At 44.0% G+C, this 27,487-nt stretch overlaps 1 protein-coding gene across 3 annotated transcripts in view; it reads right to left on the bottom strand.

The window, feature by feature from the left end:
* The window catches only part of SGK1 (serum/glucocorticoid regulated kinase 1), a 69,911-nt gene that overhangs the window by 3,007 nt on the left and 39,417 nt on the right, over window positions 1-27,487 (bottom strand). The window contains exons 3-9 of one of the 3 annotated variants that reach the window (XM_005493889.4): window positions 21,524-21,599; window positions 2,350-2,425; window positions 1,838-1,913; window positions 1,297-1,401; window positions 784-867; window positions 549-680; window positions 153-265 (exon numbers count right to left, since the gene is read on the bottom strand). In XM_005493889.4, the coding sequence (XP_005493946.1) occupies window positions 153-265; window positions 549-680; window positions 784-867; window positions 1,297-1,401; window positions 1,838-1,913; window positions 2,350-2,425; window positions 21,524-21,599 (662 nt within the window). Of the gene's footprint in view, window positions 1-152; window positions 266-548; window positions 681-783; window positions 868-1,296; window positions 1,402-1,837; window positions 1,914-2,349; window positions 2,426-2,525; window positions 3,835-4,962; window positions 5,590-21,523; window positions 21,600-27,487 lie in introns of those variants that run through there. The other 2 variants (XM_005493890.4, XM_005493891.4) reach the window with 2 other exon arrangements.

The following is a 27,487-nucleotide window of genomic DNA, read 5'->3' as shown; positions in this document are numbered from 1 at the left end:
AATATTTTAGGTGCAGCTGTTTAGGAAGTTCATTAAGCCACCACAAAATATTAAAAGCAATTCCAAGCTCCTATGGAGCTGAACTTTTCAATGCTTATTTAAACAAAGCACATGGTTTTTTTCTGTACAACAAATTGAACAAGGCTGCTCACCGATAAACGATGTTCAGGGAGTGCAGATAGCCCAGTGCACTGGCAATTTCAGCAGCATAAAATCGGGCTCTCGGCTCCAGGAAGCAACGCTCCCTCTGGAGATGGTAGAACAACTACAGGAGACAGAGAGAACAAAGTTGTGTAAACGGTGCCAAAGCCTGTTAACAATGCACTTAATTAGACTCAACATATATAGCACGGGAGAACAATAGCAGGAAATGGCCTAAGGATCCTTTGGTAGTTCAAAAGTTGGCAGGCAGAAACATTGAATCTAGTAACTTCTCCGCCATGACTTTTCCCCTTGCAACTTTTTTTGTATTTAAAAGGAAGGGTGAAAATGTCTACCCTACAACCATGCACGTGATAGGAAATACTAATAATTTTCTTACTGCTTACCTCTCCACCATTGATGTAATCCAGGACAAAATACAATTTGTCTGCAGTCTGGAAGGAGAAATGAAGCCCGACCAGGAAGGGGTGTTTCACATTTTTCAGCAAGACATTGCGTTCTGACATAATGTGCTTCTCCTGAAAACATCAGAAACCCATTAACATTTAGTACACTTGCTTAGCAGTAGCAGTAAAAATGTTTTTGATGGACATTGCAATGGCATTGAGAAGAGCAGCTTACCTCCTTCTTCTTCAGGATTGCCTTTTTCTGCAGGACTTTAACAGCATAGAACTGCTCTTCTGCCTTATGCCGTGCAAGGAGGACCTGAAAGTGCATAAAATCGCAGACCTGAGTAATACTGAAATATGGAACAACTTGTAAACACAGCCAGCAATAAGCCTTTACTTTAGCTTCTGAGCACTGTCACATCCCTCTGGTTGAATGTGCAAACCCTTTGCTGGAAATGCCTGACACTGTTACCATTCTGGCAGAACTATCTAGCCCAAAGATACTACATCTAGCTTCTTTCTCTTCCAAAAGCCAAGTACATCTATTCTTCACAGCACTAGAGGACTGAGTTCCCTGGCTCTTCTGACTCATTCAAATGCAGAGTCCCTGCTCCTGCACTGGATGTGCTCAGGTTTGGTTTGAGCGATCGCCATTCACCAATGGCAGTACAAACCCCACTCGTCGGTATTTCACAGAAGAGCTCAAGAATAAATAAATTAGAATGAAAATAAAAGTTATGCTTACCTTCCCAAAACTGCCTTTTCCAATCACTTTTAAGAAATGAAAGTCTGATGGTTTGGCATGTGGGTTGGATGATGGGCCGAGATTGATCTGCTGTGAAGGACTGGGCTAAAAAAATAAACAGAAACCATGTTCCTTAAAACAGCTCAGCAGTGAGAGTCCAAACAATTTATCATTTCTAAAAATATAAATAAAGTGACCTTGAAAATAAAGATTAACACTCTTATTACCACTAAAACTTGATCTCTAACAGATATCTTAAACTAATAGGCACTGCCTAAGAAGAGTCTAACAACCATAGCTTACTCAAAAGTGCATGTTGAAGTCCTCGACACATTCCATAATTAAATAACAACTCATAACTCTTCTTAAACATTTTTATGTTTGAAACAAAGTTTGTGTCTAACCCAATTATTCCTCCTTGTTTACATTAGTGTGCTATGAGATTGCACTAATGCAATACTCATGATGCTAATTTCGCTACACTTCTATTAGTGGCCGAATTGATGTTCTAAAAACGTCACACTGAGTAAAATCTACTTACCGGAGGAGAAGGATTAGCATTCATAAGTTCAGGCTCTTGAGGCTGAGAGATTTTCAAGATAGACTGAACTTCAGGGCTGCAAGGACAAGAGCACACATGATCAGGAATTACCGGGACCAGCACAGGCAGATCTTTCCACCAGAGGGCAAGCACGTATCGCGAAAGAGTTTTGGTTGAGTCTACTACAGAAGGCAACCAAAACAATCCATTCGACTTAAAGAGTAAAATTTTTCTAGCGACAGTAAGTTCCATCATACAAAGAAATTTACATACACACTAAGTACGGCACAAAATAGGGACGGGTCCCTAGAAATCTCTGACTTATTTGTTCCAAACCCAGCTCACGGAGATGGTTGTGAAATGACTAATACCTCAACAAGACAAATAAATTCTTCCGTAACAGTAATGCCGCAGGAATTGCGGTAAGCAAACATTATTTTTAAACTAGATCTCGCAATACCTAGGGATATTTGTGACTGAAATCCCCTCCCCACAAGACTTCTGACACTTACTGCTTGCATGCATAGGAGTTGGTGGCTATCTTCTGAATGAAATCGTTTAGTCCCATTCTTCTCTGCTTCATGAAAGCTATAGAGTAAAAGGAAAGGAGAAACAAAATCGTTAAGCCACCGTGACAGAAAAATCACAGCCCCTTGAGTCTCTTCGAAGAAGTCCGCACGCCGCTCACCGATGAGGATGGCCACCATCCCTCTCATCTTCGAGTAAGTCAAGGTAGGACCAGACGCCTCAGCTGCTTTCACGGTCATTTTGAAGCGAGAGCGGGATACACAGCAAGAGCACAGTACCACCAGCTCCCAGCACCGCACTGACTTGGCGAAGCACCCGGCGGCGTTTAAGTGGCGGCGGCGCTGGGCGGGACCGGGGCGGGGCGGCGGCGATCGCGCCCCCCCGACGTCCTGTGGGGGGCGGCCAGTGGCTGCCTCGGGGGATGTCGAGGGTGGGAGGGGAAGGCAATCGTCGCTGCCTCACCACCGCCCTATCTTGGGCGCAGCTCTCAGGGGAGCCCCCAACAGTACCCCCGCAGGACATTGCCTCAGGATGCCGAGCATCCACAGGCAAACGAGTCAAATCCTTTTTTTTTCCCTTGACAGCAAACTCCCGTAACCCTGACTTTCTCTCTCCCACTCCCCCCCTTTTGTTATCCGGCCCTACTTATTTTACGGTTATATAAAGTTGAAATCTGGCTGTGTTTTTAGGACGACCACCTCTTCCCGAAAGCATGGGTGTCCCCCCACCAGCCCGCAGTCTGCGTCCGCTCCCTTATCGCCGCACCGGCTGAGCGGCGATAAGGGACGCTGACGTCTCCCTGAAGGAGCCGCAGTGACTCAGAAGAACAAAATTTCCTGCCCGGTTTTCAATAAAACAAACAAATGTCCCTTCTGTGCACTGCCCTGATCCTGGCTGGGACATAACTAAAAGGAAAAGGAAAAAAAAAATTAATGCCAAAAAGGGAAACAACGGGGGGGAAAAAATCCGTTCCCTGAACTTGGGAAGAGAGCAGAAATCTACTTCTAGAAAAGCTGGGGAGATTACCGAGGGCTGGACAAGTGCAATAACGGGGGAGGGGGGGAGAAAGGGAAACAGCCCCGCTCTGCAGATTTTGTTTTTACTGTACACGGTCATTTGGGAACACCGTGTACCCGGGATTTAATGGCTCAGTCGTTTCCCCACGGGCGCGCCGGGGGCACACCAGGAGCGCTGGTGCATGCACGGCGCCCAAAGTGAAAGGATGCAGCCGGAGCCCTCCTCCCGGGGGTCGCGGCAAGGATCACGGCCTGCCGCCAGGCTCCCCCGCCGGGGCGCATCCCCGCCCCAGCCCTGGCACGGGTCGGGGGGAGCCGAGCTCCTGCGCCCTGCAGGCGGCTGGAAGTTTCCACCCGACGGGGTGTTATTCATGCGCGTGTTTCGCCTCTCTGTCTGAACGAAGGGCGCTGGGTTGCGGCCAGCCGCTCCAGCTGCAACCTGCCCCCGTCCTCCCCCCACCCGGAGACGGTCTTTTTATTTTTTCCCTCGGTACCCGCTGCTGCTGCCTCCCCCCAGAACCAATGCCGGCCGCTGGGTGGCATGCCTTGGCAGCTGCCTGCAGCCTGCGCCTCGGAGGGGAGAGAGAGCGGGCAAGCAGCGCAGCACGGCAGCTGCTCACCTTGAACGGCAACATGGATGACCCAGAGAAGAGAGAGACAGAGCCCTGCGACTTGCTTTCAAAAGCGCTACAATGGCGTTATAGGGAAAAAGCAAAGAGGGAGGATTGCCGGCTCCGCGCCTCTGGTGGCCTTCCCGGAGCAAGGGGCTCTTGGCCGGCCCCGCCGTCCCGGTTCGGGGAAGTGGAAGGGAGCCGGCGCCAGGGAAGGAAGCGGCGACGGGAGAAGCAAGGAAATGTGGACTGCAGCTGGCGGGCTCTAAATTCTCTCACTTGTGGCTTTCCTTACTCTGTTGCACACAGAGATTGCCACTGTCATTAATGTAAGTGGAGAACAAAAAATTTTAAAAAAAGAAAAACAAATTCCACAATAAAGTTTGGAATTTAAAACTATCCTCAAAAAATCCCGCTTGATAGATTGAAAGGGAAGCAGACAGTTGTCTCTGTATCTTCATGCTGTTTTCAGAGTACTGCTGTTAAAAACCACTCGAGATCCACAGTTGGGAGGGTCACCAGAGTCCCCGTCCCCTGCCCCTCTCCCTGCTGGCATCTCCAGGCTACAAGGCGATGACCCCCGGCACGTTGCTGCCGGCTGTGCACAGAGGCAAGCGGCTCCCAGTCTCGGGCACAACCCGCCCGCAGTTCTGCACAGCTTGCCAGAGGCTGACACCCACTGCCGTCCTGCCGGCTCAGCCGCGGCCCCCCACGCCGCCCGCAAGCGCCCCCGCTCCAGCCGGCGACACCAGTGCCCTCGCCCCCGCTGTGCGTCGGTCTCTTTGCAAAGATTCCGCTGCTCTCGCCAAGTCACCTGGCCTCTGTTCGTGCCAAGCGCTGCCTCGGCTGCCCCCCGCACGCACCCGCCTGTATCCCCCGGTGCATCGCTGCGCGGGGACCCCGCTGCTGGGGGAAGGTTCTTTTCCCCGTGGAGGACAGTTCTCCTGCCAGGGCGGAGCGGTGAACCCACCTTTCAGGGACGACTTCTCCTCTTTGCCCCTCATCTTGCTGCCTGTCGGGACCCCGGGCGCGGCGCGGCGGCGCGGAGGCTGTGCCTGGGCTCCCGCTCCCGGCCGCTGCTGCAATCCCGAATAACTCCCCTTCCTGGCCGGGCGGCCCGCAGGCAGGAGGGAGGCGGCGAGGGCGGCGAGGCCGGCCGGCGCTCCCGCTGACCCCTTTATGGACGCGCTATCGAGGGCGGCTGACATGCGGGCGCGTTATAAAGTTCAGCACGGGCCGCCCCGCACACTCTGCCCCGTTGCAACATCACCCTCAAAATTACTGTAATCAGCGCGCACACAAACACACGCACGGGCGGAGCGGGGCGGGGGGGCCGCTCCGGCCCTCCCTGACCTGCCGGCCGCGGCCGGCCCTGCCCCACGGAAGCTGGCGCTGCCCACGCTCCCCGGCCAGGGCGCGGTGCGAGCGGCCGCGCACCCACTGCGCGGCTCCCGCGCCCCCTCCCCTCCCGTCCCGTCCGGCACGGGCAGCGGCGGGGCGGGGGCTGCTGCCGCTGCTGCCCGCGGGGTCTCGGGGCTGCGGCTCCCGGCCGGGCTTCCCCGGCGGCCGGATAGCGCCGGGGCGGGACCGGCGCCCCGCTCCGACCTGGCACCCTGCGCCTTCCGCCGGCAGCGCCCCGGCGGCGCCCCCCGCCCGCCCGTGCGGCACCGCTCCCCGCCGCCCGCCACCGCCCGCGCCGGCGCCGCGCACCCCGGCCGCGCCCCGCCGCGGGAAGCCGCTGTGCTGTCCCTCCGTGCGGCACCCACCTGCCGGCCCCCGCACCCGGCACGGCCCTCCCCCCCTCCCTGTGCCCGCCGTGCCTCGTAGCGCGATGTTCTTAACGTGGAAGGGAGGAATGCCGCCCAAGGGACGAATTATTATTATTTTTTTAGTTAATGTAGCGTTTTAAGCAGTTCCTAACTGGGTTCTCCAAAGCCCGGGGTGTCCTAAAGTTGCATTTTTAAACTTCCTTACAATGACGGCAGCAAGCCTCAAGAGTTAAAAGGCAGGAGAGAGTGCAAGAAAGGAACCAAAGATCCCATTTCTCAGATGCCAAGTCTTGCACATGAGAGCATCAGAATATCTCAATAAATCACATCAAAAATTTGTATAGACAATGGCTTAGGGCTGTACAGCTAAAAAGTAAATACATGAAAAGAATCAAAGAATCACAGTGATGTTCCACACTCATGTTACTTGTTATCTCAGCCTAAAAAATTGACAAACTGTCCTGAAATTCTAAATTAAGAGTTTTTCAAAGCAAAATGAATAATAATAAGGAAGAGGGTAGATGCTGAAAATAAAAGGGAAAGGGAGACTCCAAAAACAGAATACTAAAAGTTTATAAAACTCTTTGGCCCAGGATGTACACAACTCCAAAAGAGTGGATGTGTTAAAGAACGGGTGGACAAATCAGTAGGAAAAAAACACCCAAGATTTAACTACACAGGCAGCATGTCTGACCTGAAATGTTCCCGTACCACAAATCCCTGTAAGCCAGGGATGGGTTGAAGCATATCCCTGAATAGTTGCCTGTTTTTTCCTTCTCATGTCATATTGCAATATTAGATAATGATAAGTGACCGGCTAACCCAGTAACCCGGACTGACCTGCATGGACTTTGGACACATCCTCACCTTCTGACAATCTTACACTGCACATCTGAGTTGCATGACACTGTTTTATTTGTACCAGAAAACTCCAGGAACTGCTGCTCACTGGCAAGAAGGAAAAGAACTGATTTGATTTGTAACCTAATGTGAAGCATTTGGCTCTGCCAAGTACATGTATTCCATGCAAAAGTAGCGCTAGGTAAACACTTGCTCATCAAGCTCTTCACCATGACAGCGTTCAAAACAGCCCCGCATCCAGGCTGCGAGAGATGCAGAAAGACACAGACTCTGCTGGAACCATGGAACACTTAGGCAGAGGGCAGAGCAGACACAGACATGCTGGTATGGGTCACCCCAGGGTCCTGCTGACTCAGAGATTGGGACATACCTGAAGTAAAGCCAGGAGGGATGTGAATTGATTTATCTTAAAGAACAAGCAGCAGCTCATCACTAGCGTGGGCCTGTATTGCTCAAAGCACTTCAAAGCACATTCAGCAGCAGTTGAGCTGTGTAAATTTGTCTTCCTAAAAAAGCCTTGCTATTTGGAGGGCTTATTCCTCTGTGCTGGGCAGGCAGGTGTTAGTCCTGCCTGACACTGCTCTCAGGGCACACAGAAACTTCTCCCTCTTGCCCTTCAGGAAGGTCAGAGGCTTCAGCAGCCTTCATGAACCTGTGAGCTCCCTTCTGGTTCTGTACTGGTCCTCATTGTCTGATTTGGAACTCAGTGCCTCAATCCTTCAGGAATTCAATTCTCTGATAACTTCTGAACTTCAGTTTGGCAATGAATTCAATGCTGAATAAATGAATTCCTGCTTACTTATCTTGCTGAATCAAGACCTTAGGATACAGCAGGTTCCTAGAATTACTTGGCTGACTCTGGAAGGAAAGTTCTTCAAATTCTGCAAATATTTTCAGCAGTATTTGGCTTTGGGTTAATTAAATGAAGATGAAGTTCAGTTCAGTTTGAACTGCAGGAATGACACGGTCCCCAACTATAGAAGACAATGGCACTCCTTAACAGCATCTGTCCTCTGAAGCAAAATTTCAGAAGCATTTATTTTCCTCCTGTAAATACTGAGCAAAAGTCTCTGACCTTGTAATTAAGTTTTATGTGCAACAGCCAAAACTTTCAGTTAAGACCTTCATGCTGACCCCATAAATGGTGTCTGCGAACAGATAAAGTAACTGAGTAACAGCTTTAATAACAACCCCAACAGAGATTTTAAATCAGGAGCTTTCAAATGCTGTCAACAGGTCTTCTAGACATTGTGTTGACAGGAGGTTTATTGACTGAAGCCCCTATTGATCTGGAAACATATAATTGATTTCAGTGTCATATTTTGTGAAATACAAATTTGGAACATCTTTTATTTCCCTTTTCTGATGCTTACAGAGCAGGTTTACTGCATTGTCAGTAAGAGGCTTTAGTGCCAAGGGATTATGCTCACAGGATCACAGAGTGATGCAGGGCTGTGCTGTGAAAAAAAAGTAATTCCCATTCTTGTAGAAACCAGTGGAAAATTACAGCATTCTTTAGATGAACTGACCTCTAGTTAAAATAGCTGATAAACAGTGCCCTGAGCTCCATTTTAGTCCCAGCACATGGATTAGAGTCTAACACAGTTGTTGTCGCTGTGTTGTCGCATTTACTCATTTACTTTATGAGTAAATGTTGCAGGTATTTCAGCCTGTAGCAGTCAGAGAGGGATGACTGCAGGAAAACCGTGTTTGTATGCCTTCCCCTGAGCGTGTCTTCCTGGGAGTGTGCCACCCCAAGGTTAGTAAAAGTCTTTGCAGTATTGTGTAGTCTGTCTAGCTTAGAGTCCTCATAAAACTGCACTGGATGACAGATACTTGAATTCATTATCGATATTATGAAATTTAATGTGCTGTGACTGCACAGGATCTAGTCTTAGCAGAACTGAATAGTGCAATATGGAAAAGGAGGTGAAAACATATGATGGAAAAGTGATGAAAAACAAGTCATGAGAAAAATGAACATTCTTAGTGATGCTATGAGTTCAGTCTGCTGGTTTCCTTTGGTCACAAGGCAGCCTTATGTGAGGAGCTCCAGAATGAACAGTGTAAGCCTACACTGTCAGCTGACTCCTGCACTCAGACGTTTTCTTCCAAAACTAGTTTTTACAGGATAATAGCAGAAGGGCATTTATGCATTTTCTGACAAGGGCATAATCTGAACAAGTTTCCTTGCACGTCTTGCATTAAATAGATGTGCTGAAATACAAATGTCAGTTGAACTAACCTAGCTATGGGGTCATCTCTTTTTCTCTTATCTCTTCATCTAGTGTTCCACTAGGTGTTGGCTATCATGATATCTCAATGTCCTTTATGTGTGTACAAAACCCCCATGATCATGATTGTCATCATCATCAGTTCATTATCTTGAAAGAAAAGATCTTTTTAAGCCTGTAAGTCCTCCAGCAACACTGGAGATAAGGTACTAAATGATGTAAATAGTGAGAGAATTTGTCAAAGAGAGGAGTTTTTGACAGAGAGTTGTTCAGTTGGGTCCTAACTCAAAACAAGTTTGATTCTTGGCAATGTGAAAACAGAGGCCTGATAAAGGAAGACACACACTGCCAGGTGTCAATGCTTTTCCTCTTGGTGATACCATCGGTTCTCTTGCCATCACGCTGAGTTTCGATATTCCTTATTATTTGTAGGACATTTTCTTTCAAGAAGTGTTAAAAGGTGTCCTGGGCAGAAGGTGCAAAATATGCATGATGAATAGGGGGTTATCTATAGTGATTTGTGCTTAGTGATTTATAATTTTAGAAGATATTGGATCTCTTGCAGAACCCAGATAAATATAGGGTTGTTACAGCATTTCTGAATGTAGACAAATTAGTCTAAGATAGAGAGTAAGGGAAGAAGTGCTGATTTTGCCCTAGGTAACTGGTCCAAAATGGAGTAAAAATATTTTTATATTCATTCACAATATATTTACTTCCCTTAGGTTTTGATACTCAAGTTAGGCACATATAGTCACCAAATGTACCCTCCTTGGTCAGAAGAGACAGATAAGCACCCTGAAGGCAGCTCTGCATCTGTGGCCTGAATAAGGCAGTGTCTGCTGTTTATTTGAATGAGTTTGGTCTTGAAACCCACAGATAAGTAGAGGCTGATTTGAATTATGAATGGGGTTTTTTTTCTTATTTCTGAAGTTTTACATGTAAAAGATGTGGAATCACTTTAGAGAGTAATTTTGTCAACGTATGCTGAGAGAGCTGGTCATTTTATTCCTGGCCTATATATATTTACATAAAAGAAAAAATCCTGTGGCAAGTGTAAACACCATATATGTTAGCCAGAGCCATAGATTCCCAACCTTAATCCAGTCTAGTTATGGACCTGAAAGAATACTGGTAATATTGTTATAACTCTCCATAGTGCTCCTCAAGGTTAGATTATACATGTTGTCTTCCAGCTAGCAGCCCTGTGTGGTTGTGTGTTGAGTGGATATACTAGACATACCAGTTTTCTTGAAATTAATTGACATTATCTTGCCTTGCACTGTGCCTGATATAATCTCAGAGAGATGTGAAAATATTAGTTCTATTTTACAAAGGTGGGAATTGAACCACAGGGTAGACAATGTGTCTCATCTGAGGGAGATCTGGGGCAGCACCAAAAATTAAATGCAGAGCTAACTTTCTCCCATGCTAGTATCTGGATTAAGATTACTGTACAGCAATATATATTCCCTATGTGCCAACCTTATTTGTAAGGTTTACATGCATTGAAAACAGACAGTTTTGGATGGCAAGAGCCAGAGCAGGCAGTGGAGGCATTTGCTGTACCTTGGAGGAATTCCACTGAGATATCTGATATTACTATAGCCCTGGTTCCCTTCCCAGCAGGAGCCACCCATCACAGTGAAAAGTGGGGGACTTTGGAGCACTGGCACCTAAAAGGCTGTTGTTCCAGGAAGGACCTGAATCTAGATTTGTGGGGGAGGAAGGAAGGATAACCATATTCACATTGAACTGGCAACTGGTAGCATGGCCTGCCACCATCCAACATGTTGGAAATGCCAGGAAAGTGCTTTTCCCACAGCACATGATCATCACAAAGAATATTACAGTAAGACAAAGAAATCCCACAGCTGTTTCATAGGCAGACACAGAAGGAAAAAGCCACAAACATTCCCAGCATTACTTTCTCTTTTCATTTCGCGATGCCATTTTCAAACCCGTTCAGTTATTCACTGCACCATGAATCTCTTTGTAGTGTTCCAGTTAGCCCATTTTTTTAACACCTTTACCAAAGTAAATTGGAAACCTTTGATACAAGTTTTATTTACTTTGCTAGAAATTGCCTTTAGTTTTTTGTAATTGCTTTGTGTGACTCCGCAAAGAAAAGCTCAGGTGTTTGGTCCATAGATTTACTAGGCTTCAAGACCAAGAGAAGATGCTGGAATGTATAACCTGGCTGTCTGTGTAACAACTCTTGCATTTGCTGCTATGTATATCATGTCCAACAACCTTTCCTCTGACATTTCTTGTCTCTTCCTCTTAACTCATATTTAACTATCTCCAAATTTTCATCCAGTGCAAGGATAAGAATCAGGAAGTTTGACAAGCACAGAGACCCACCCATGCCCAGTCATGCAGTGGACCACAGGCGGTGAGTATATATATGACCTTTCCAGCCTTCAGCAAAGGCATCTGCAGCCCCATGCATCTGCATCTGCTCATCAGCACCCACATGGTGGGTGTTACCAACCCTTGGATCAGCTGGCAGATCTCCATGTGGGAGCTCCCACTGACTTGCATTAGTCAGCCAGGTGATGAGCAGCTGGGCTGGCACAGCCTCTTCAGCTGGCACAGCTGAAGCTGGAGGCAGACATGTCCCAGCCCACTTAGTGGGCAAGGCATGGTGTTATTGATCTTACATACCTTCACTGCAGTGTTATTTTAAACTTTTTTTTAAAAAAAGGAATACAGATTTGCAAGTGTGCCATGCTCCAAGCAGTTGTGATACTTCTGTAGTGCTCCCATCAGAACTTTATCATATGAAATTTTTTTCAGAAAATTCTTGCATGCAGGAAAGGGGAAGAGCAGGTTTATCTTATTGGATTGCTGGTGACTGCAGTGTGGCTGGAACTCAGTTCTCAGTGTGACACTAATCTCTATACCCTCAGTGAGATGACCACAATACCTCTCTGCCTAGCTGAATATAATGCCTTGATCTTTCACACAAGACAAGCTTAATAACACTATAGAATTTTATTCTAGGGATTTTTTATAAAAGAAAGTATATGAGAAAGAGATTCAACAATCTCTATATATTTTTACTAGAGCAGCAGAAAAATTAAGTCCTGGAACTGACTTGTGAACATGCTTTAGCTTGCTACAATATAGGAAACATTACTAAACAGGTTGTATTTTGTTGACAGTGGAGTTCTTTAGAAAAACAGATAAAGTGGCAGGTGAAGAAATTAAGACATAAGAGATTAAGCAAAGTATTGTCCAATGAGATAGGAGGTTGAAAATAAGACTTTCTGCCTCTGATGTTCAGCACTAGTGTAGACAGATGAGCCACTGAATGCAAATTTAAAGCTTGAATGAAGAAAGGCTGAGCATAATTTAGCTGCCAATGGCAGCATTTAGTCACTTGCAAAGCATAGCGTTGTGGATTTCTCTATAGTTATAGGGAACTCTCTGACCAGTGCTGTTATTCATGACTTTCACTCAGCAAAGATTTTCACTTATGCATGCTTTTATCCTGAGCCCTTTAAACCTTCAAACAGGCAAATATTAGCAGCGACATTTTAAAGAATGAGAAGATGGGGAAGTTGGATGACTTGGGTCACTGTCATATGATGAGCTTGAAATAGAGTAAACAGTTTGTGAGGCTTGTGACTTTCAATCCCATGCTCAACTCATTGGACATATAGCCCACCTCCTACAAAGCAAAACCAGACAGCAGTTTTGCTCCTTTGGTGACTGACCCAGACTGACTGACTCAAATGAGTGGTTTAAATCACAACTATTGTACTTGAGATCAAAGTCAAATGCTGTCTTCTCCCAGGTTTGATGAGGTTTGAAAGTAGCACTCTGTTTTTTACCTGATCCACAGTTTTGAGTTCCTTAGTGCTTAGTGGCAGACACGGGCCACAGAAAGGAAAGACATTTCTCAGAAAGGAAGAAAAAGTGTTAGTGCTGGTGTTGGAGATATGAAAGTATGAAAGACTCAGTGATCTACATATGCCAGGTTCAGCTGACTAGTAACTCTATATCTGCCTAATCCTATTTTGATTTCACTAGATCTGTTTCAAAATGGATAGTACAGAGTAGTAAAGTATGCTCGGCTTTGTCTGGAGATAGCATTGTGAAGTCCTTTTTACAGACCACAGTTTTCTCATATTTAGTATTATGTGCATATACATGTATATAGGTATGATTGTGCATTTAATTTAATACATATTTATTCTAGATTGTTTAACTCTGTTGAGCAGCATACACAGAACTTTCAACTCTTTTATGTAGTCTCAGGTCACACTGATGAAAGGTCTGTAAGTACTGAAACCCCAGAGCATTCGCCTTGATTATTTCAAGTATGTTTGTCTTTACGTGCTGCAACCACAACTAGTGAACTTCCAAGCCACTTTGGCTGTGTGAGTTGAATCATAGAATAATATAAAATGACTCCTATTCAAGCATTTGTGCTCACTGAAAGATACTTGCATGTACAGTAATGACTAATGAACTAGTGAACATATTTGTAAAAAACAGCTTAAGAAGAAAATGTGTTTTGTTCTCGGAGTGGAGGAAAGTCTATTATAAGGTTAGAAACTGAGAACCAACATTATTTCATTAATGTAATGAGTGTTTTCTCTTTATATGCATTTTTATTCTCAGATGTGGTGGTTTTAAATATTGAAGAATATTATTAGACTGATACATCAGGTCCCACTTTGTTGTATAAGCCTATTTGTGGCTGCCAGGAAAGGGCATAAACTTCTCAGGGCATTTCTCAGTATCTTGTGCCTTTAACAGTGTCTCTCAAGTCCTAATCCCTGTTAATTTAGGGATTATTTAGTTTTTTGCAAAACTATCAATGGATCATCTTGTGCAGCACAGCTATAAGATTCAAATTCACAAAAAAGATATAATGAAGTTAAGCCTTGGGCATCCACTAACTTGCCTTTATTTTGAGAATATTATTTCATTTATTTCCATGTTTCTTTTGCTTTACTGATTACTTAGAAAAAAAAATGCAGCTATTGTTTTAGGTCACCAACTGATGTTCTAGCACTGTCAAAGACTGTGAGACATCTCTGAATGGTATCTAACATGAACCATTAGTGGAGATGAGGTACTGGACCGTGAGAACCTTTGCTTGGAGCAAAGAGGCAATTAAAATGCTCTTAAGGCAATTTAAAAATGCTAAACTGATTAAAAACTATTTTATCAATATATTACAGCTATCAACTTGTAAAAAGTCCTGTTTTGTGAGACACTGTCCTTTTCACAGGAGATCGTGAAATATATTTCAAAATCCCATTTTACTCTGAATTGGCTCCACAGGAAGAAATGCAGGCTTCCAGGCTATATGCCATCATCCAGAGCATGGCTCAGCATCCTGACACTTCTGTGGGCCCAGCTTACAAGAAATGTGGAACTGCTGAGATGCTGAATTCTTTTCACAATATGAAATGTTTAGACTGCTAAGAAAGGAAAAAAAAAAAAAAAAAAAAAGGAACTAATGTGGGAGTGTGTGGGGAACTCCATATAGAAAGAGGAAGTATCGTGTGACTGATCAGGAAATGGGTACAAAGCATGTGTTTTGGTAGTATTTTCACTTGTTTTGGGGGCATTTCCATAGAGAACTGGAATCTGGCCCTGTGTTTAGGTATTACTTCACTCTGGAGTGAAAGGCAGGCACTAATTGGGAGCGAAACACACCAGCTGTCTGCCTTTGCACATAGCAACACGGCACAACAGCTGAAGGCAGGTCGCACAAACACAACATCCCACGGAAATAGCAGAGTTGGAGAGCCATTCTGGGCTGCAAGAATCAATAAACAATGCTCTGGCTTCTATAAAAAGAGAAAGCTATTTCCAGGCTGCATTTTCTGAGAGGAATTGATTCTCTCTTACCTCCAAAAACTTTGGGCTACATCTGTGCTACAAAAACTCTGGGGAAATATGCACAGCAACAAGGTGCGAACATGATGAAGGCCCTTTCTGATCCTGCATGCCAAAGCATTTATTTACCATACACAGCTTTGACAGGATAGAAATTTAGTCCTCATCATCTTTCTGTAAACATTATCTAGTCTGGAGTACACTGACAGCCCTTGTGATGTCAGGGCTGTTCACTCCTTTGGTTTTGTCATGTGATTGGTTTTTCCAGAACCCAGGAAAAAGTCCAAAAATGTGACGGTTCTTCTTGTGTAAAGTGAAGTTCTGCTTATTCATTTTCTCTTGAGCAAGTTGCTGTTAGTCAGATGTTTGCAGAGTTGTGGGGAGGGTAGTGTACTCTTCTCAATGGAATGAAGTAATTTTTAGAGGAAGTCCTTGTATGGACAATTTGTTCATTGTTTTGGAAGACTTCAAATAGCATTTCCAGGAGGGCCAATTCAAATCCCAGATTGATTCCCCTTATTAAGTCATTCCTCAGTCAGCTAGCAGGTGAGTTTGGGTATGCTGGTACAAGTGAGCAGCACAGAAAGCTGAGACAAAATCCCTAACAGAGGATATTTTGGACCTTTCGCTCCAAAACAGGAATGTAATTCTCCTGCAGACTTATAAAGGGACTGAAATAAATGAAAGATGTATTTCAAGGGCTGTCATCATGAAGGTCCTGAGCAGCATGCTCAATGATATAGAGCAAGACAATTATTTGGAGGACTGTTTTTGCCATTGGCTTCCCCCTCTCTGGAGAATGAAACTTCTTAGCTTAAACGATTTCAAACTTGACCTATCCCCATTTGCTAAGTAGATCATATTAGTGTACATTTGTCTGGATCACAGTGTAACAAAAGTGTTACGGTGTAATTTCCTATACTGCTCCCTTGGTCTTCTTTTTCAGCTTTGTTTTTGTCCTCTGTCTTCTTTCCAGTATTTCCACTACTCCCTGGAGTGATATTTTTGGCTTAATCTGTTTCTTCATTTCACATTCTTTTCTCTCTCAGGCCTTTCTTTCTTCCTGGCTGCTTCAAGTTGAAGCCAGCTCTCTGAAAGCAGCATCATCAGCTACAGTCACCTTCAGTGTGACATCATGAGACAAAGTCATCTTCAAAATCATTTGAGATCATTTCTCATGTTATTATTTCATAGGGTGAAGTCAAGTAGGATTTGGAAAGTGGGACAATTTTGGCCACCCACCTCATGAAAGATGTTAAGAAACTGGAGGGAGCCAGAGTGAAAGGCTGTCAAGGCTCTAGTGCACAGGAGCACTGAGGAGAGGCTGAAGAGCTGAGCTTGATGCATCTGATGAAGAGGAGCATCTGAGCATCTGATGAAGAGGAGGTCAAAGGCAATTGAGCAGCAGCCTATGATTTCATGATCAAGAGCTACAATGACATCAGAACCAAACTCTTCCCAGTGGTGACAGAAGGTGCAAGAGGGGGCAATGGCAGCAAGATGAGTGTTCAGCTTGGCCATTAGGAGACAAAATGCCCACCTGGAGCATAGAGTAGCCTGGATACAGGTTGCTTTGAGGGCTGGAGGAAACGCTATCCCTGGAGGTTTCCAAGCCTTGACCAGACTAAATCCACATTGACATGCTCCAGCACTGATCATAGTCTGGCCTTGGAGTGGGATGGGTGATCCACAGGGGCCCTCTAAAAAACACTATGACACCAAAGGCATGTATTTGTTCCCTCAAAACACTTAATGCAGAGTTCTTCATGTTGTCCCTCATTTAGCCAATCCCTCCTGAATGGGAAGAGGAAGAATACATTTTTCTTTTTTTTGAGTGAAGGATCATATAAACCAAGTAGAACAGCTAAGGTAATTCTGGTAATAAGGAGAATACCTCTAACTCTTGCTTTAAATGAAATACATCTCATGCAGATAGCATGCCTTCAATTTTTACTCCCCTTCTAATCTACATCTGTGCAAGTGCTGGAAGATGTGCAGGCAGAGCACAATGCTGAGGGCCCAGGACATGTGCAGAACCTGTACTTTCTGTTGTTAAAACTGTGTTAGGATTCTGATACATCTGTTATGTACTTACAGACCTAGGAGGAAAAAATTTGTGTGCATGAAGAAATATCTCTGTTCCCCCAGCCAGGCTGGTCTTGAGCTTAAGGGCATCCATAGAGCCCAGGCCATGGCAGGTCACTCTGTGTTAGAATGTATACTCTCAGTTCTACAAACCAGTGCAGACACTGTTTTTTATTTTTAGGTAGACAAGCAGCCTTCTTAGTTTTAGTGGGATGATTCACATCCACATAGTGATGTATAGGTGTGCTTCTAGAATGAACCTTCTTTATTCGTTGTTTCAATATTTGTGTGTTTTCTCTGAGTTATTCTAATGAAATCTTTGTTCAATTATTTTTTCCCCTGGGGCTGTCTACAGGCATCAAATGGTTTTTTTTATATAGAGGTGTTTCTTTTAAAGTTTCTAATTCCTTAGTATGAATAAATTCACTTATTTTTACTGGGGTGCTGTAAATACTTTAGGACAGATTGTAAGCCTCAGTCTTGCATTTTCTTTTAACAGATTTGCAATCTTATTTTTTGTCCAGCCATATTAAAAACAACAGCAATTTTCCATCTGTTTTAATTTGCAGTAAATGAGTTTATGCTGCTGTGCTTTATGCAGATGAGAGCTTGTCTTCTTCAGTAATTATTTCAAGACAATGCTGTTGAAATGATGTGAGAGACTAAATGAAAATGATAGCATATCTCAGGTAAGCTAAGCAATTTTGCTAGACCATATTAAAGTCTGATTACAATAAAAGGCTTTTAATTCATTTCCCTCACCACTGAACAGATTTACAAATCACCTTCTGAGAAGTACAGTGACAAAGCATATAAAAGAATCTGCTTGAGACTACAGAGGGTATCAAAGAGCACTGTGATTGTTAAAACAATTTAAAATTAATGTATGCCACTTACTGATCACACCCCTTAGTCCACAAATTCCTGAGAAGTGGGAAGATTTCTGAGATTTTTCAACAGTCTTAGACATCAGTCATTGCCAGAGTTTACATGGAAAAGTTTAAAACATAGTTTCTTCTCTGCATGAACAGAAGTCTCTCATGTCCTGAGCAGGAACCCAAGAAGCAGAAGGTGTCCTAGAAGAGGCTTTCGACCCTTTCCTGAGGCAATCTGGGGACAGCCTGCTCTGTCCTAGGGCCTTGGAAGGGAATCAGGGGCTGGTGCTTAGCAAGCCTTAGTTAGCCCTTCTCTCTTCTGAAACTCATTTATCTCAGAGCGTTTGCATTGGTGTGAAAACGAAGAAAAGTCCCCTCAGTCAGGCTGTTCTGTTGCTTGATCTCTTTGTGCTGTGTGCTGCTAAGGGCTGATGAATTCCAGCGCGCTGCTGCACTGTATTCTGCCTTGGTTAGGGACAAACCTGTCCTGGACAAACCTCACTCACCCTTTGAGAAGTCCAGCCACACTGATTTCTCTTGCAAAATGTATTGCAGAAAAATATAAAACAGAGAAACTTTGGGCTACCACTACTGAAGAAAAAATTGTATTTTTTCCCTGTAAGGAAGCAACATAAGCACATACCCACTGTCAAGGTCACTTCTACAAGCAACATAAGAAAATACAGAAAATTATAGCATCTTTTCCTGCGGGATCTTCATTCAATATGACCTTTTTAATTAGCTTATTTCAATGTCTGTAAAATTCAAAGCAATAGTTCTCCTTGGGCAGGAGCCAATCACTAGAAATGAACAACCAGGATACCCCTGACACTCAGCTTCTGTTCTGTGCCACATTTTCCTAGAGCTTTACCCTATTAATCATGCAACAACCCATGCATTTGTGTGATTTATTGTTTAGCTGTATTCATAACGCACAAAAACCTTGTACATGATGACCCCTGTACTGCTTTTCAAACGTTTGATACTCTCCTATAAGCCCTGAAGGTCTTGCCAAAATGTAGATTCCTGCTGGAATCTTCATGTTCCATAACAGGACATCAAACATAATAAAGACAGTTTGCATACTGTCTGGAAGGGATACTGTGAAGGAAATGTTAGGGCAAGAGAAAAGGTCAGATCTGGATATGGTATCTCCTCATCACCCTGCTATTTTCTCCAGTGATGTCTTTTTCATCCTCTTGCCTTCCCTTGCCTTCATCCCTCACAACTGCAGCAATGTAGCAGATCCTCTGGAAACTTCACCTAATGCCACACTCTGGAAGTAATCATCCAGGGCTCTGGTTTGGCCAATTTGGGGCTGACCTCCTTTACCATATGGTCTGGTAAGTCAGGTATCAGATTTATAAATCAACAAGAAAAGATACCAATTAAAAACAAATAAATTGTTAAACCCCACAAATACTTAGTTCTATGTTATATCTGCATGGGTTGTCCAAGGAAATGGACATGGAGGATTCCCCACTACTGAGTATTTCCAGGAATAAGTTAAACCCAGCTTGTCCAGCCTTCCTTCATACTCAAGAGAGGGAACAGGACACAGATGGGCACTGATTCTCGTCCTCAGCCAGTTCTTCTGTAAGTCAGAAGAGCGCTGTCTGTTCTTCGTCACAAGAAACAGTGACAACTGTGACAGCACCACCCCCTATGCAGGGGTCTGAACTCAGGGGAAATCATGGTTTTGGTTTTTATTTGAGAAAAACTATTCAGAGCTACAAGTGCTGGAAGCACAATTTTTCACAAAAAATTTAGAATGCGAAGTCATCACAGATCTTCATAGTGCAGCAACTGAGTCTCCATGGAGCTCTGTTTCCTGCCTGACACCAGTGGCTGAAGCATCAGCTCAAGGTTGTCCTGCAGGTAAATCTGGAAGGACTTCCCATGTCTTCAATCCAGACTGTTATATTTCTTTTTTAGTGCAAGTTCAGTATGACACATAGAGAGCCAGGTATATTAACTGCAATTAGGCTTTATTAGACCTTTGATCTGCTACCATGTTGTAGTGTATAAATTAATGCATTAAAAGAAAAATCAAATGTAAAATAATTCTTTAATTTGCAAAGCTGAATTTCAAGCTGTGCCTTTAGAGCACTTTCATCACATTTTTAATTGAGCTAGCTTTTGTGTCAGGAAATAGGGCTTTATTGGAAAAGATGAGGGAAAAGTAGAAAAAAGGCTGATGTTTCATTAAACTGAGAAATGCCATGGGCATGAAATTCTAATCTTTACAATTGGCAGTTGTCCTGGCAGAAGAGCCCTTAAACTTCAACTACTCTGGAACGAGGGCCCAGAGCCCTGAGCACTTTTTCTGCTTTAACTGAAATTAGCCTGGATACCCAATTAACATGGGTAAAAGAGCAGTCAGCATCCCCATCTCATCACCACTGCCAAGAAGTGGTGCCTAAATACTGTATTTTTAACTGGGTCATTCCCCAGATGTGGTTTCATGTGTGGCCAGCTGTGGACTTAACTGAGAAGACAACAACATGGTAGAGAAGAGAGAGCAGGAGCGAGAAAAAGGACATTAAGAGCTCTCCCATTGCACATGTAGCTCAAAGTGGGGTAATCACTGGTTTAGTGCACTTCAGGCAGAAGAAAACACCACTCAAATTAGTTAAATCAGCTTCCCTGTGTGGACTCCTATATTTTTGGGGAAAAAATATTATAGCTATAGCTACCACTGCTTAGGAATCAGTGTAATTTGCAACATTCACACACTACTGTGAGATCTCATGACTGACTGAGTGTGTTTAGCTAATTATATTTATTTCTAAATGTGTTTCATAAAAGTTTATCATCTAGATCAGGATTTAATGTGTACGCATAGAAGCCAAGACTGGTTATAGGTCAGGGGAATTAACCAAGAGCATTAAGTATTCAGAATCAAAGCAAGGAAGTGAAAGATTTCCTCCTAATGGGGACAGAGGCTTCTGGGATTTTTCCCAGGGGAACAGTTGCAAAAATGGCAAAGGAAGCAGGAAGAAAATCCCTAAAAATCCAAGGGAAATCTGCCTCAGGATCAGACATCTACTGTCATGTTAGGAGCAGTTTATGTTTGCTGGGACATTTGCCCTGTGTAGTCGCAGCATTTTTAGGGGTAATTTTTTTCTTGGCTTAAATGCAGTTCTGACATAATCTAGCCATAGCACCAACAATCCAAGTTAATCTGGTATACTTTCCATTTGTAAATAATATCTAAGATTATGATTAAGCAAAGGGAAAGACAAACAAAGTACACTAAAAAAATTCCTCATCCCTCCAAAAAAGCAGAACTCCAAGACATTAAGGCGATGGAGTAATAAGAATGCATGTGAGCTCAACATAATTTATTCTATCTATGCCAAAACTACTGAGGCTTCTCTTTGTGCACAGCTCAGTTCTCCTGCATACAGTCCAGGGGTCATTGGGTGGCCACTTTTGCCCTCAGATGCATTCACAGGACTCTTGCTGCAGCTAACAAGAGCTCTGCTCACACCACGGCTCAATGCTGAAACGTGTCTGACAGCTCATTAAACAGATCTGCTGGAATCCTGTTGTTTCTCCTCACTGTGTCATGGCATAGCTCCTCTGGAGCCTGCGTGCTGCACATTGTGTGCTGTGCCCATGCCCACAAGTGAGGCAATTGTTGTTTTTGCCCAGCAAATGCTCAGTGGGTGAGAGCCTGTGTCTCATTTTGACATGAAAAACATCCTTCAGTCAGGCTTGGCCTGGAGACAAAGCACTGCAGCCCAGAGTGAAGGCACATCAGACACAGAGCGCCCTGCCCACTCAGCCCTGCCGCCCGCCCTGCAGCTCACCACCCGTACCTGTGTCCTCACCACCCGTACCTGTGTCCTCACCACCCCAGAGGCTCCTGGGCTCCACCTTGGGCAGCGAATCTCCTTTGCTCTGGGGCTCCTTCATCTGAAAAACACAGAGGGAATACATCAGGTCATGCGAGCTTTCTTTTGAGGTGGGTTTTGCTTTACAACACTTAAGACCAAAATTGTTTTCCATCTAAAGTGCATTTTTCAAGCCCCTCTCCAGCTGTTTCTATAATCAGGGGTAAAGTTATGAAGTGTGAGGTACTGTGATCTTTCAGAAAAGAAAAGGGCCCTGTGAGTCACTGTATTTTGAATTGCATTTTTCCATTCAAAGTGTGTGTGTTGATTTTACGCTGTGGACCAGATGGTCCAGCCCCATTCTCCTGCCTCAGCCCTGCAGAGGTAAAAGGAAAGGAAATGGTGGACAGGGCCCCAGAGGGTCTGTCTCCTGGCATGGAACTGTTTGCACAGAGCTACTTTGCCCACTTTCTTTCACAGCAGGGACAACCTTAACAGGGGAGGAATTTGGTGTAGGGGATGCACAGATGCAATCCCTTCACATATCCTTGGGATATCACCAGTGTGGGATCTGCAGACACCTGTTCCCCTTCCTGATTAACACTTCATCCTCATCCCTGCTATTGCAATGCCTCTAATTGCTTGCCCTCTAGACCTCTCTTACTCGCACATGAGATTTCAGTCAGAGCTGTGGAAAAATTCTGAGAACCAGGAGTGTGACCATCCTCTGTCACCACTTTGATAAAAACTCTGACCTCAGTGGTGCTGTTTCTAGGTGATAACCGGAGTGTGAGGGTGAAGCCAGTCAACAGGATTACACCATTGCTAAGCCTATCTGCCCCAAAGTACTTCCAAGGCTCTCCATCCTACTGAAACACTGCATCCAGCATTAGAATGGGAAGCAGCAGTCAAACAGCAAATAAGGTGCTGCAGAAGAACAAGTTAAAGAATTCTCACTGGAATTTTGGCTTTTGGTAAAGAGCTCTGGTGTCCAAAGACAGAAGTTTTCCTGCTAGCATCAAACCTAAATACTTCTTCATACAAATGCACTTTTCTCCAAGTCTGCAGTCCTGACAGATTGAGTAGTTTGTTAGCGTGGGTCTGGAGCTCTGGTGGGTTGCTTACGTAGAGTTTTTAGTGGTGCTGTTTATGTTGTTAGTTTTAGAAATACTTTCATCCAAAAGAGTCCCAACTCAAATGGCACTTCACTCCCATTACACACACTCTAAACAGGTGTCTGTCTGGAGGATGCACAGGATTGCAAAACATTGAAAAGGTGACTTGCTCTTCTGATAGCATATTTCTCATTATCTTTATTCATATAAACACATGACAAATAGTATGGAAGAAATAGACATCCAGGACAGCCACTGTTCTGGCTACTGTAGAACTCCTTGATTAAAGATCCAGAGGGACTGTGGGAAAGAAGGAATAGAAAGTAGGTGCAAGATGAAGAGAGAGAAGGAGAGAAAGTTTGTTGCATTCCAGGCAGAACTGTGATAATTCCCAGAAAAACAAGCTCAGAAAACACAGAGAAGAGCATTTAAGGAAAAGCAAACTCTAGATTTGGATCTACCCTTACAGAAAAGCACATCTTTTTGTATGTACAAACCAGTACATAAGGGCAGAGCCACTATGTCAAAGACAGAAGTGTTGAGTCCACAATGTCCATGAGCAATACTATTCAGACTTTGGATGCTGAAAGCTGCAAATTCTGAACTCAGTTACTTAACGGAGTCTGGTAAAAGAGGAAACACTTGGCTACTCTGCCATGAAACAAGAGGCATCACTATCAAATTTTGCAAAAGTAAAAGTCTGTAAAGTTGTGTAGATGGGCACATGGAAAGACTCCCATGCAAGCAAACTCATGCTAAACTGATACTAAAGAGGAGAAGGGGAACAGTGCACTTAAAGCAATGACCCCCTGGAGCATCACCAGGTCTCTCTCTCACCTTATGCAACACAATGTCCTGCATGTCCAAGCAAAGGCAGTTGGGGCTTTTATCAAGGGACCTGAATCACCAGTGTATCCATCAACCAGGAACAGACCTGGGTGGGAGTGAAGTCTGTTCCTGCTGACAGAGGGAGGGTTCACAGCAGACACTGACACTGCAGCAGCATCACCCTTGTGTGGTCATCATGGGCCAATGCCAGGAAGTCACAGAGCTGACAACAACCTGACTGCACTCCAGAGCACGCCAGTCTGCAGGGCCAGAGCCAGAAACATTTCTGTGTTCCACGGCAGGGATGGAAGGTCATTACATCTTGTGAAACACAGAGAGCAACAGGTACAGAAGTGACATGAATGGGTAGGAAACCTAGTTTGAAATAGCTAGTGGAACTCCTTTAGCACTAAGTGTGCCCACTTTACTTGGGTATGATATTGCTAACAAATGCATCCATTTCAATAATTTTGTTAATTTACTTTTCTTCTCTTTTAATTTCCTCAGAATTATCTGTATGTACAGTGACACTTTAATCACACCTTCTATTTTTATGTCTATGCTTCCATTTCAGTTGAGGTTCTTAAAACCTGTGGCTGCCTTGAGAAGAGCCCCTTTGTTATGGTATGCAGAATGTTTCTTTTGTATGCTTTCCTGGATTATGTTCACATACTCCCAATTCAGTAGTTCAGTTCTATAAAACAATATCCATACAATGCAGTGTGTAAACCAGCAAGTTTTTTCCTACCACAAAGCACAACTTCTCCCTTCCCTCATTTCTTGTACTCCAACAATGGGACCCTGAAAGACCAACAGCCCAGGTGAGAGGGACTCCTCCCACTAAGCCTTGTCCTAGGAATCAGCTGTGGAAAACTACATCCTTTGGTTTGCAAGAGCTCTTTCTCTGAAGCAGAGTTTAACAGCACCAGACTATGTTTTGAGTTTCCCCCAATCTCACTGTCATTGGAAGAAGATAAAGGGAAGTAGAAGTCAGAAGTTCATATGTCAGTGCAAGCAACACTTAACTTGAAGTACTGATTTTGGCTAATGTTCAGTGCTTTATATATTTTTGGCAAATATGTAAAAAAATTGCATGATCCAGCTTTTTCTTGTTTTAGAAAGTAAAGGATGTCAGTCTTTATAAGTGCTTAATAAAATAGCAACTGCATCACTTCTTTCTCTGCACCTTTTGACCTAGGCACACCGTTCTTTTCAGCTGTGTTGCCTCGTGGTGTGTCCTCAGCCTGGAGACCCCTAAAATAAAGACTGGGAAAGAGAGAGTAGGCAGACTGGCTACCCATTCTTCATGTAGGAAAAGGAATGGGAAAGGCTGTTGAAATTCAAATACTTCATGAGATACTCTGAAAAAGCTCATCTTTTTCATGGCAGCCAGTATGGGAAAGATTAAAGGCATCCAGACATTCATACAAGCATCACTGTGGGTAGGCGCAGTTGGGTTGTTCAGTGTGGAGAAGAGAAAGCCCTGAGCAAACCTTGTATCAACTTTCAGTACATAAAGGAGCCTAGCAGGAAGGCTGGAGAGGGACTTTTTGCAAGGGTGTGTAGTAACAAGACAAGAGGAAATGGCTTTATACTGAAAGAGGATAGGTTCAATTGGATATTATCAAGAAATTCTTTACTGTGGGGGTATTGTGACATGGGAACAAGTTGTTGGAGATGTTGTGGGTGCCTCATCCCTGGAAGAGTTCAAGGCCAGGTTGGCTGGGGCTCCAAGCAACCTGGTCTAGTGTAAATTGTCCCTGCCCATCCCAGGGGAATTGGAACTAAATGATCTTTTAAGGTCCATTCAAGCCCAAACCATCCTATGATTCTGTGATTGTGGGAGCCCCAAAGGAGCTGAGACCTGGGGAAATTGCTTCCTCCTTTGCTGTGGTGTGGAGTCCACGTTTCTTCACTGCACACAGCGAGGTGCCAGGGGTGGAGAGCCCCAAAAAAGGAAGAAAGAAGACAGTTTAAAGAAGACAAGTTACTCTTTGAATAACAATGTTAGCACGGCAGGTAGCACTTCTGGTCTAAAAGTGACCTGTGAGTCTACCACATATGTGCTTGTAGAAAGATTGTTGCTGTTTAGCTTTCACCCAGTCCTCACCTGCTCTGCTGAACCAAGAGCCAGAGAAATATGGTTTGCAAAGGCAATTTAAACTCTGAAACCTAATTTACACATCAACATTGTTAATTATTTCATTGCTGAACATCTTAACAGCAAGAGCTCATTATTCGCTTCATATTCTGTTCACTTGAAAGGACATCAATACCAACAGTGGAAGCAGAATATATTATCTAGGCTAAATACCACAAACACTTTGTATTAGAAAGAGAAGATGTTGCTTATTGATACAAAATGATACTTATTTATTAAACTGTCTGCTTTCATTGCTGTTTGCTGGAGTCCTGTAGAGGATCTACCTTATTCAGCAAGACACAGCCTCAGGATCCAGCATATTTTTGCCACTCGGCTGACAATGAATATCCTGGTTTTGCTTGAGGTTCCCAATTACACAAATAAGTCACTGAATTCATTATGACAGTTAATGTGTTTGGATTTACATCTTTATTCCTGTAGACAATCTCTTCCAAGGAGGACAACATCAGAATGTAATAGGGCCAAGCGTGCATTAGCTCTGTGGATTGTGTTTGTGAAATGCTCACTTAAACTTAAAAGAGTCATAAAGTCGGTGGCTAAAACTTCTGCAGTCAGTCATAACAGCCAGTTGTCCATTGAAATTAATGGCAGCCATCCACACTTCTCTTGGCATGGCTGCTTCAGTGCTGCTGAAGCCTCAGGGGTGTTGTCTGAGTAAAAGTCCAAAACATCTGGCAAGGCCACCACCCCTGGGCCTAGTGCCTAGGAAGGGCTGTCACCACTGCTGGGGGCCACAGTCATCTGCAGCTTCTGAAATGAGAACAGACCAGATGTCCCCATGCTGGTGTGCAAAGCAAGAACCCCTGGTGAGTCTGGAATCTGAAGTTGCCTGGGCCAGAACATGGCTATAGGCGCTGCTTCTTACTGGCAGGTTCTCCCAGCCTGCCTAAAGAATATTCAGATGTTTACATAGCTGTTTGAAAAAATGTGAGAAGTCTAAGTTCTTCCTCTGGGTGGAAAAAGCAGTGAGGCAGATTTCCATAAACCAGCCATGACTTGGACTGGGTTTGATGGTGCTGTATCACAGGCCCATAGTCAAGTGAGCTGCAAAGTTGAGAAAGGCAGTTCATGTGCTGCAATGCTGTTTCTCCAAGCTGTGTGCTTCTCCACACAGTGATGCATCCTTGCACAGCATCTCTGCAAAGGGTGCCAGTCCTGGGAACAGCAAGCTGAAGGTACCCTTAGCTGCCAGCACGGCTCCCTGGGCTATTGCTGCCATAAACACACAGCACAGAGCAGCAAAGACAGGAAGAAGGGGAAGAAAGTTTTCTAGTTGTGCAAAATACTTTTTCTCTCAGGGGAAAGAAAGTTTTCTAGTTGTGAAAAATACTTTTTTTTTTTTTTTTTTGTGGGACGGCTACAATATAGATACCCCAGTGGGATCTGAAGGATGGTCTTCCATGAAGAATCACCAAGACTGAAAACAATAATGTTCATCTGTGTTACTGATTACTGATTTATTCAAATAAATTCCTATCATATCTTTACTGTGTAGCAAAAAAGCATTGTGCATTGCTTTAGTTATTGGGAAAAGCATCCTCCTTTCATTAAAGCAATATTTTATTCAGACTCCAACTTTTATTTTCAATAAATATCATACTTTTGCCTTGACAGTTGGCAAATTGTGAGAAACTATTATTTGTGGCAATGTTTTGTTCAATTAAGATTATCAAGGAAGGGAGAAAATTGGTGGACTAAAAACTCAAAGCATAGTACAAACATCTAATGGCATTAGTAGATACATAAGATATTGTAAAACTTTCAGCTAATCTGTAAAACCTCAAGCTATTTGGAGTAGCTCACATCTCACCTGCAAAAACATAACCACATAGCCCTCTTCCAGATGTTTCTTGACCATTGCCA

Source organism: Zonotrichia albicollis, chromosome 3 (assembly GCF_047830755.1).
Source record: "Zonotrichia albicollis isolate bZonAlb1 chromosome 3, bZonAlb1.hap1, whole genome shotgun sequence".
In the NCBI taxonomy this organism is placed as follows: Eukaryota; Metazoa; Chordata; class Aves; order Passeriformes; family Passerellidae; genus Zonotrichia; species Zonotrichia albicollis.
The sequence above is the reverse complement of the archived record's forward strand: the minus strand, read 5'-3'. Positions and strand labels throughout refer to the sequence as shown.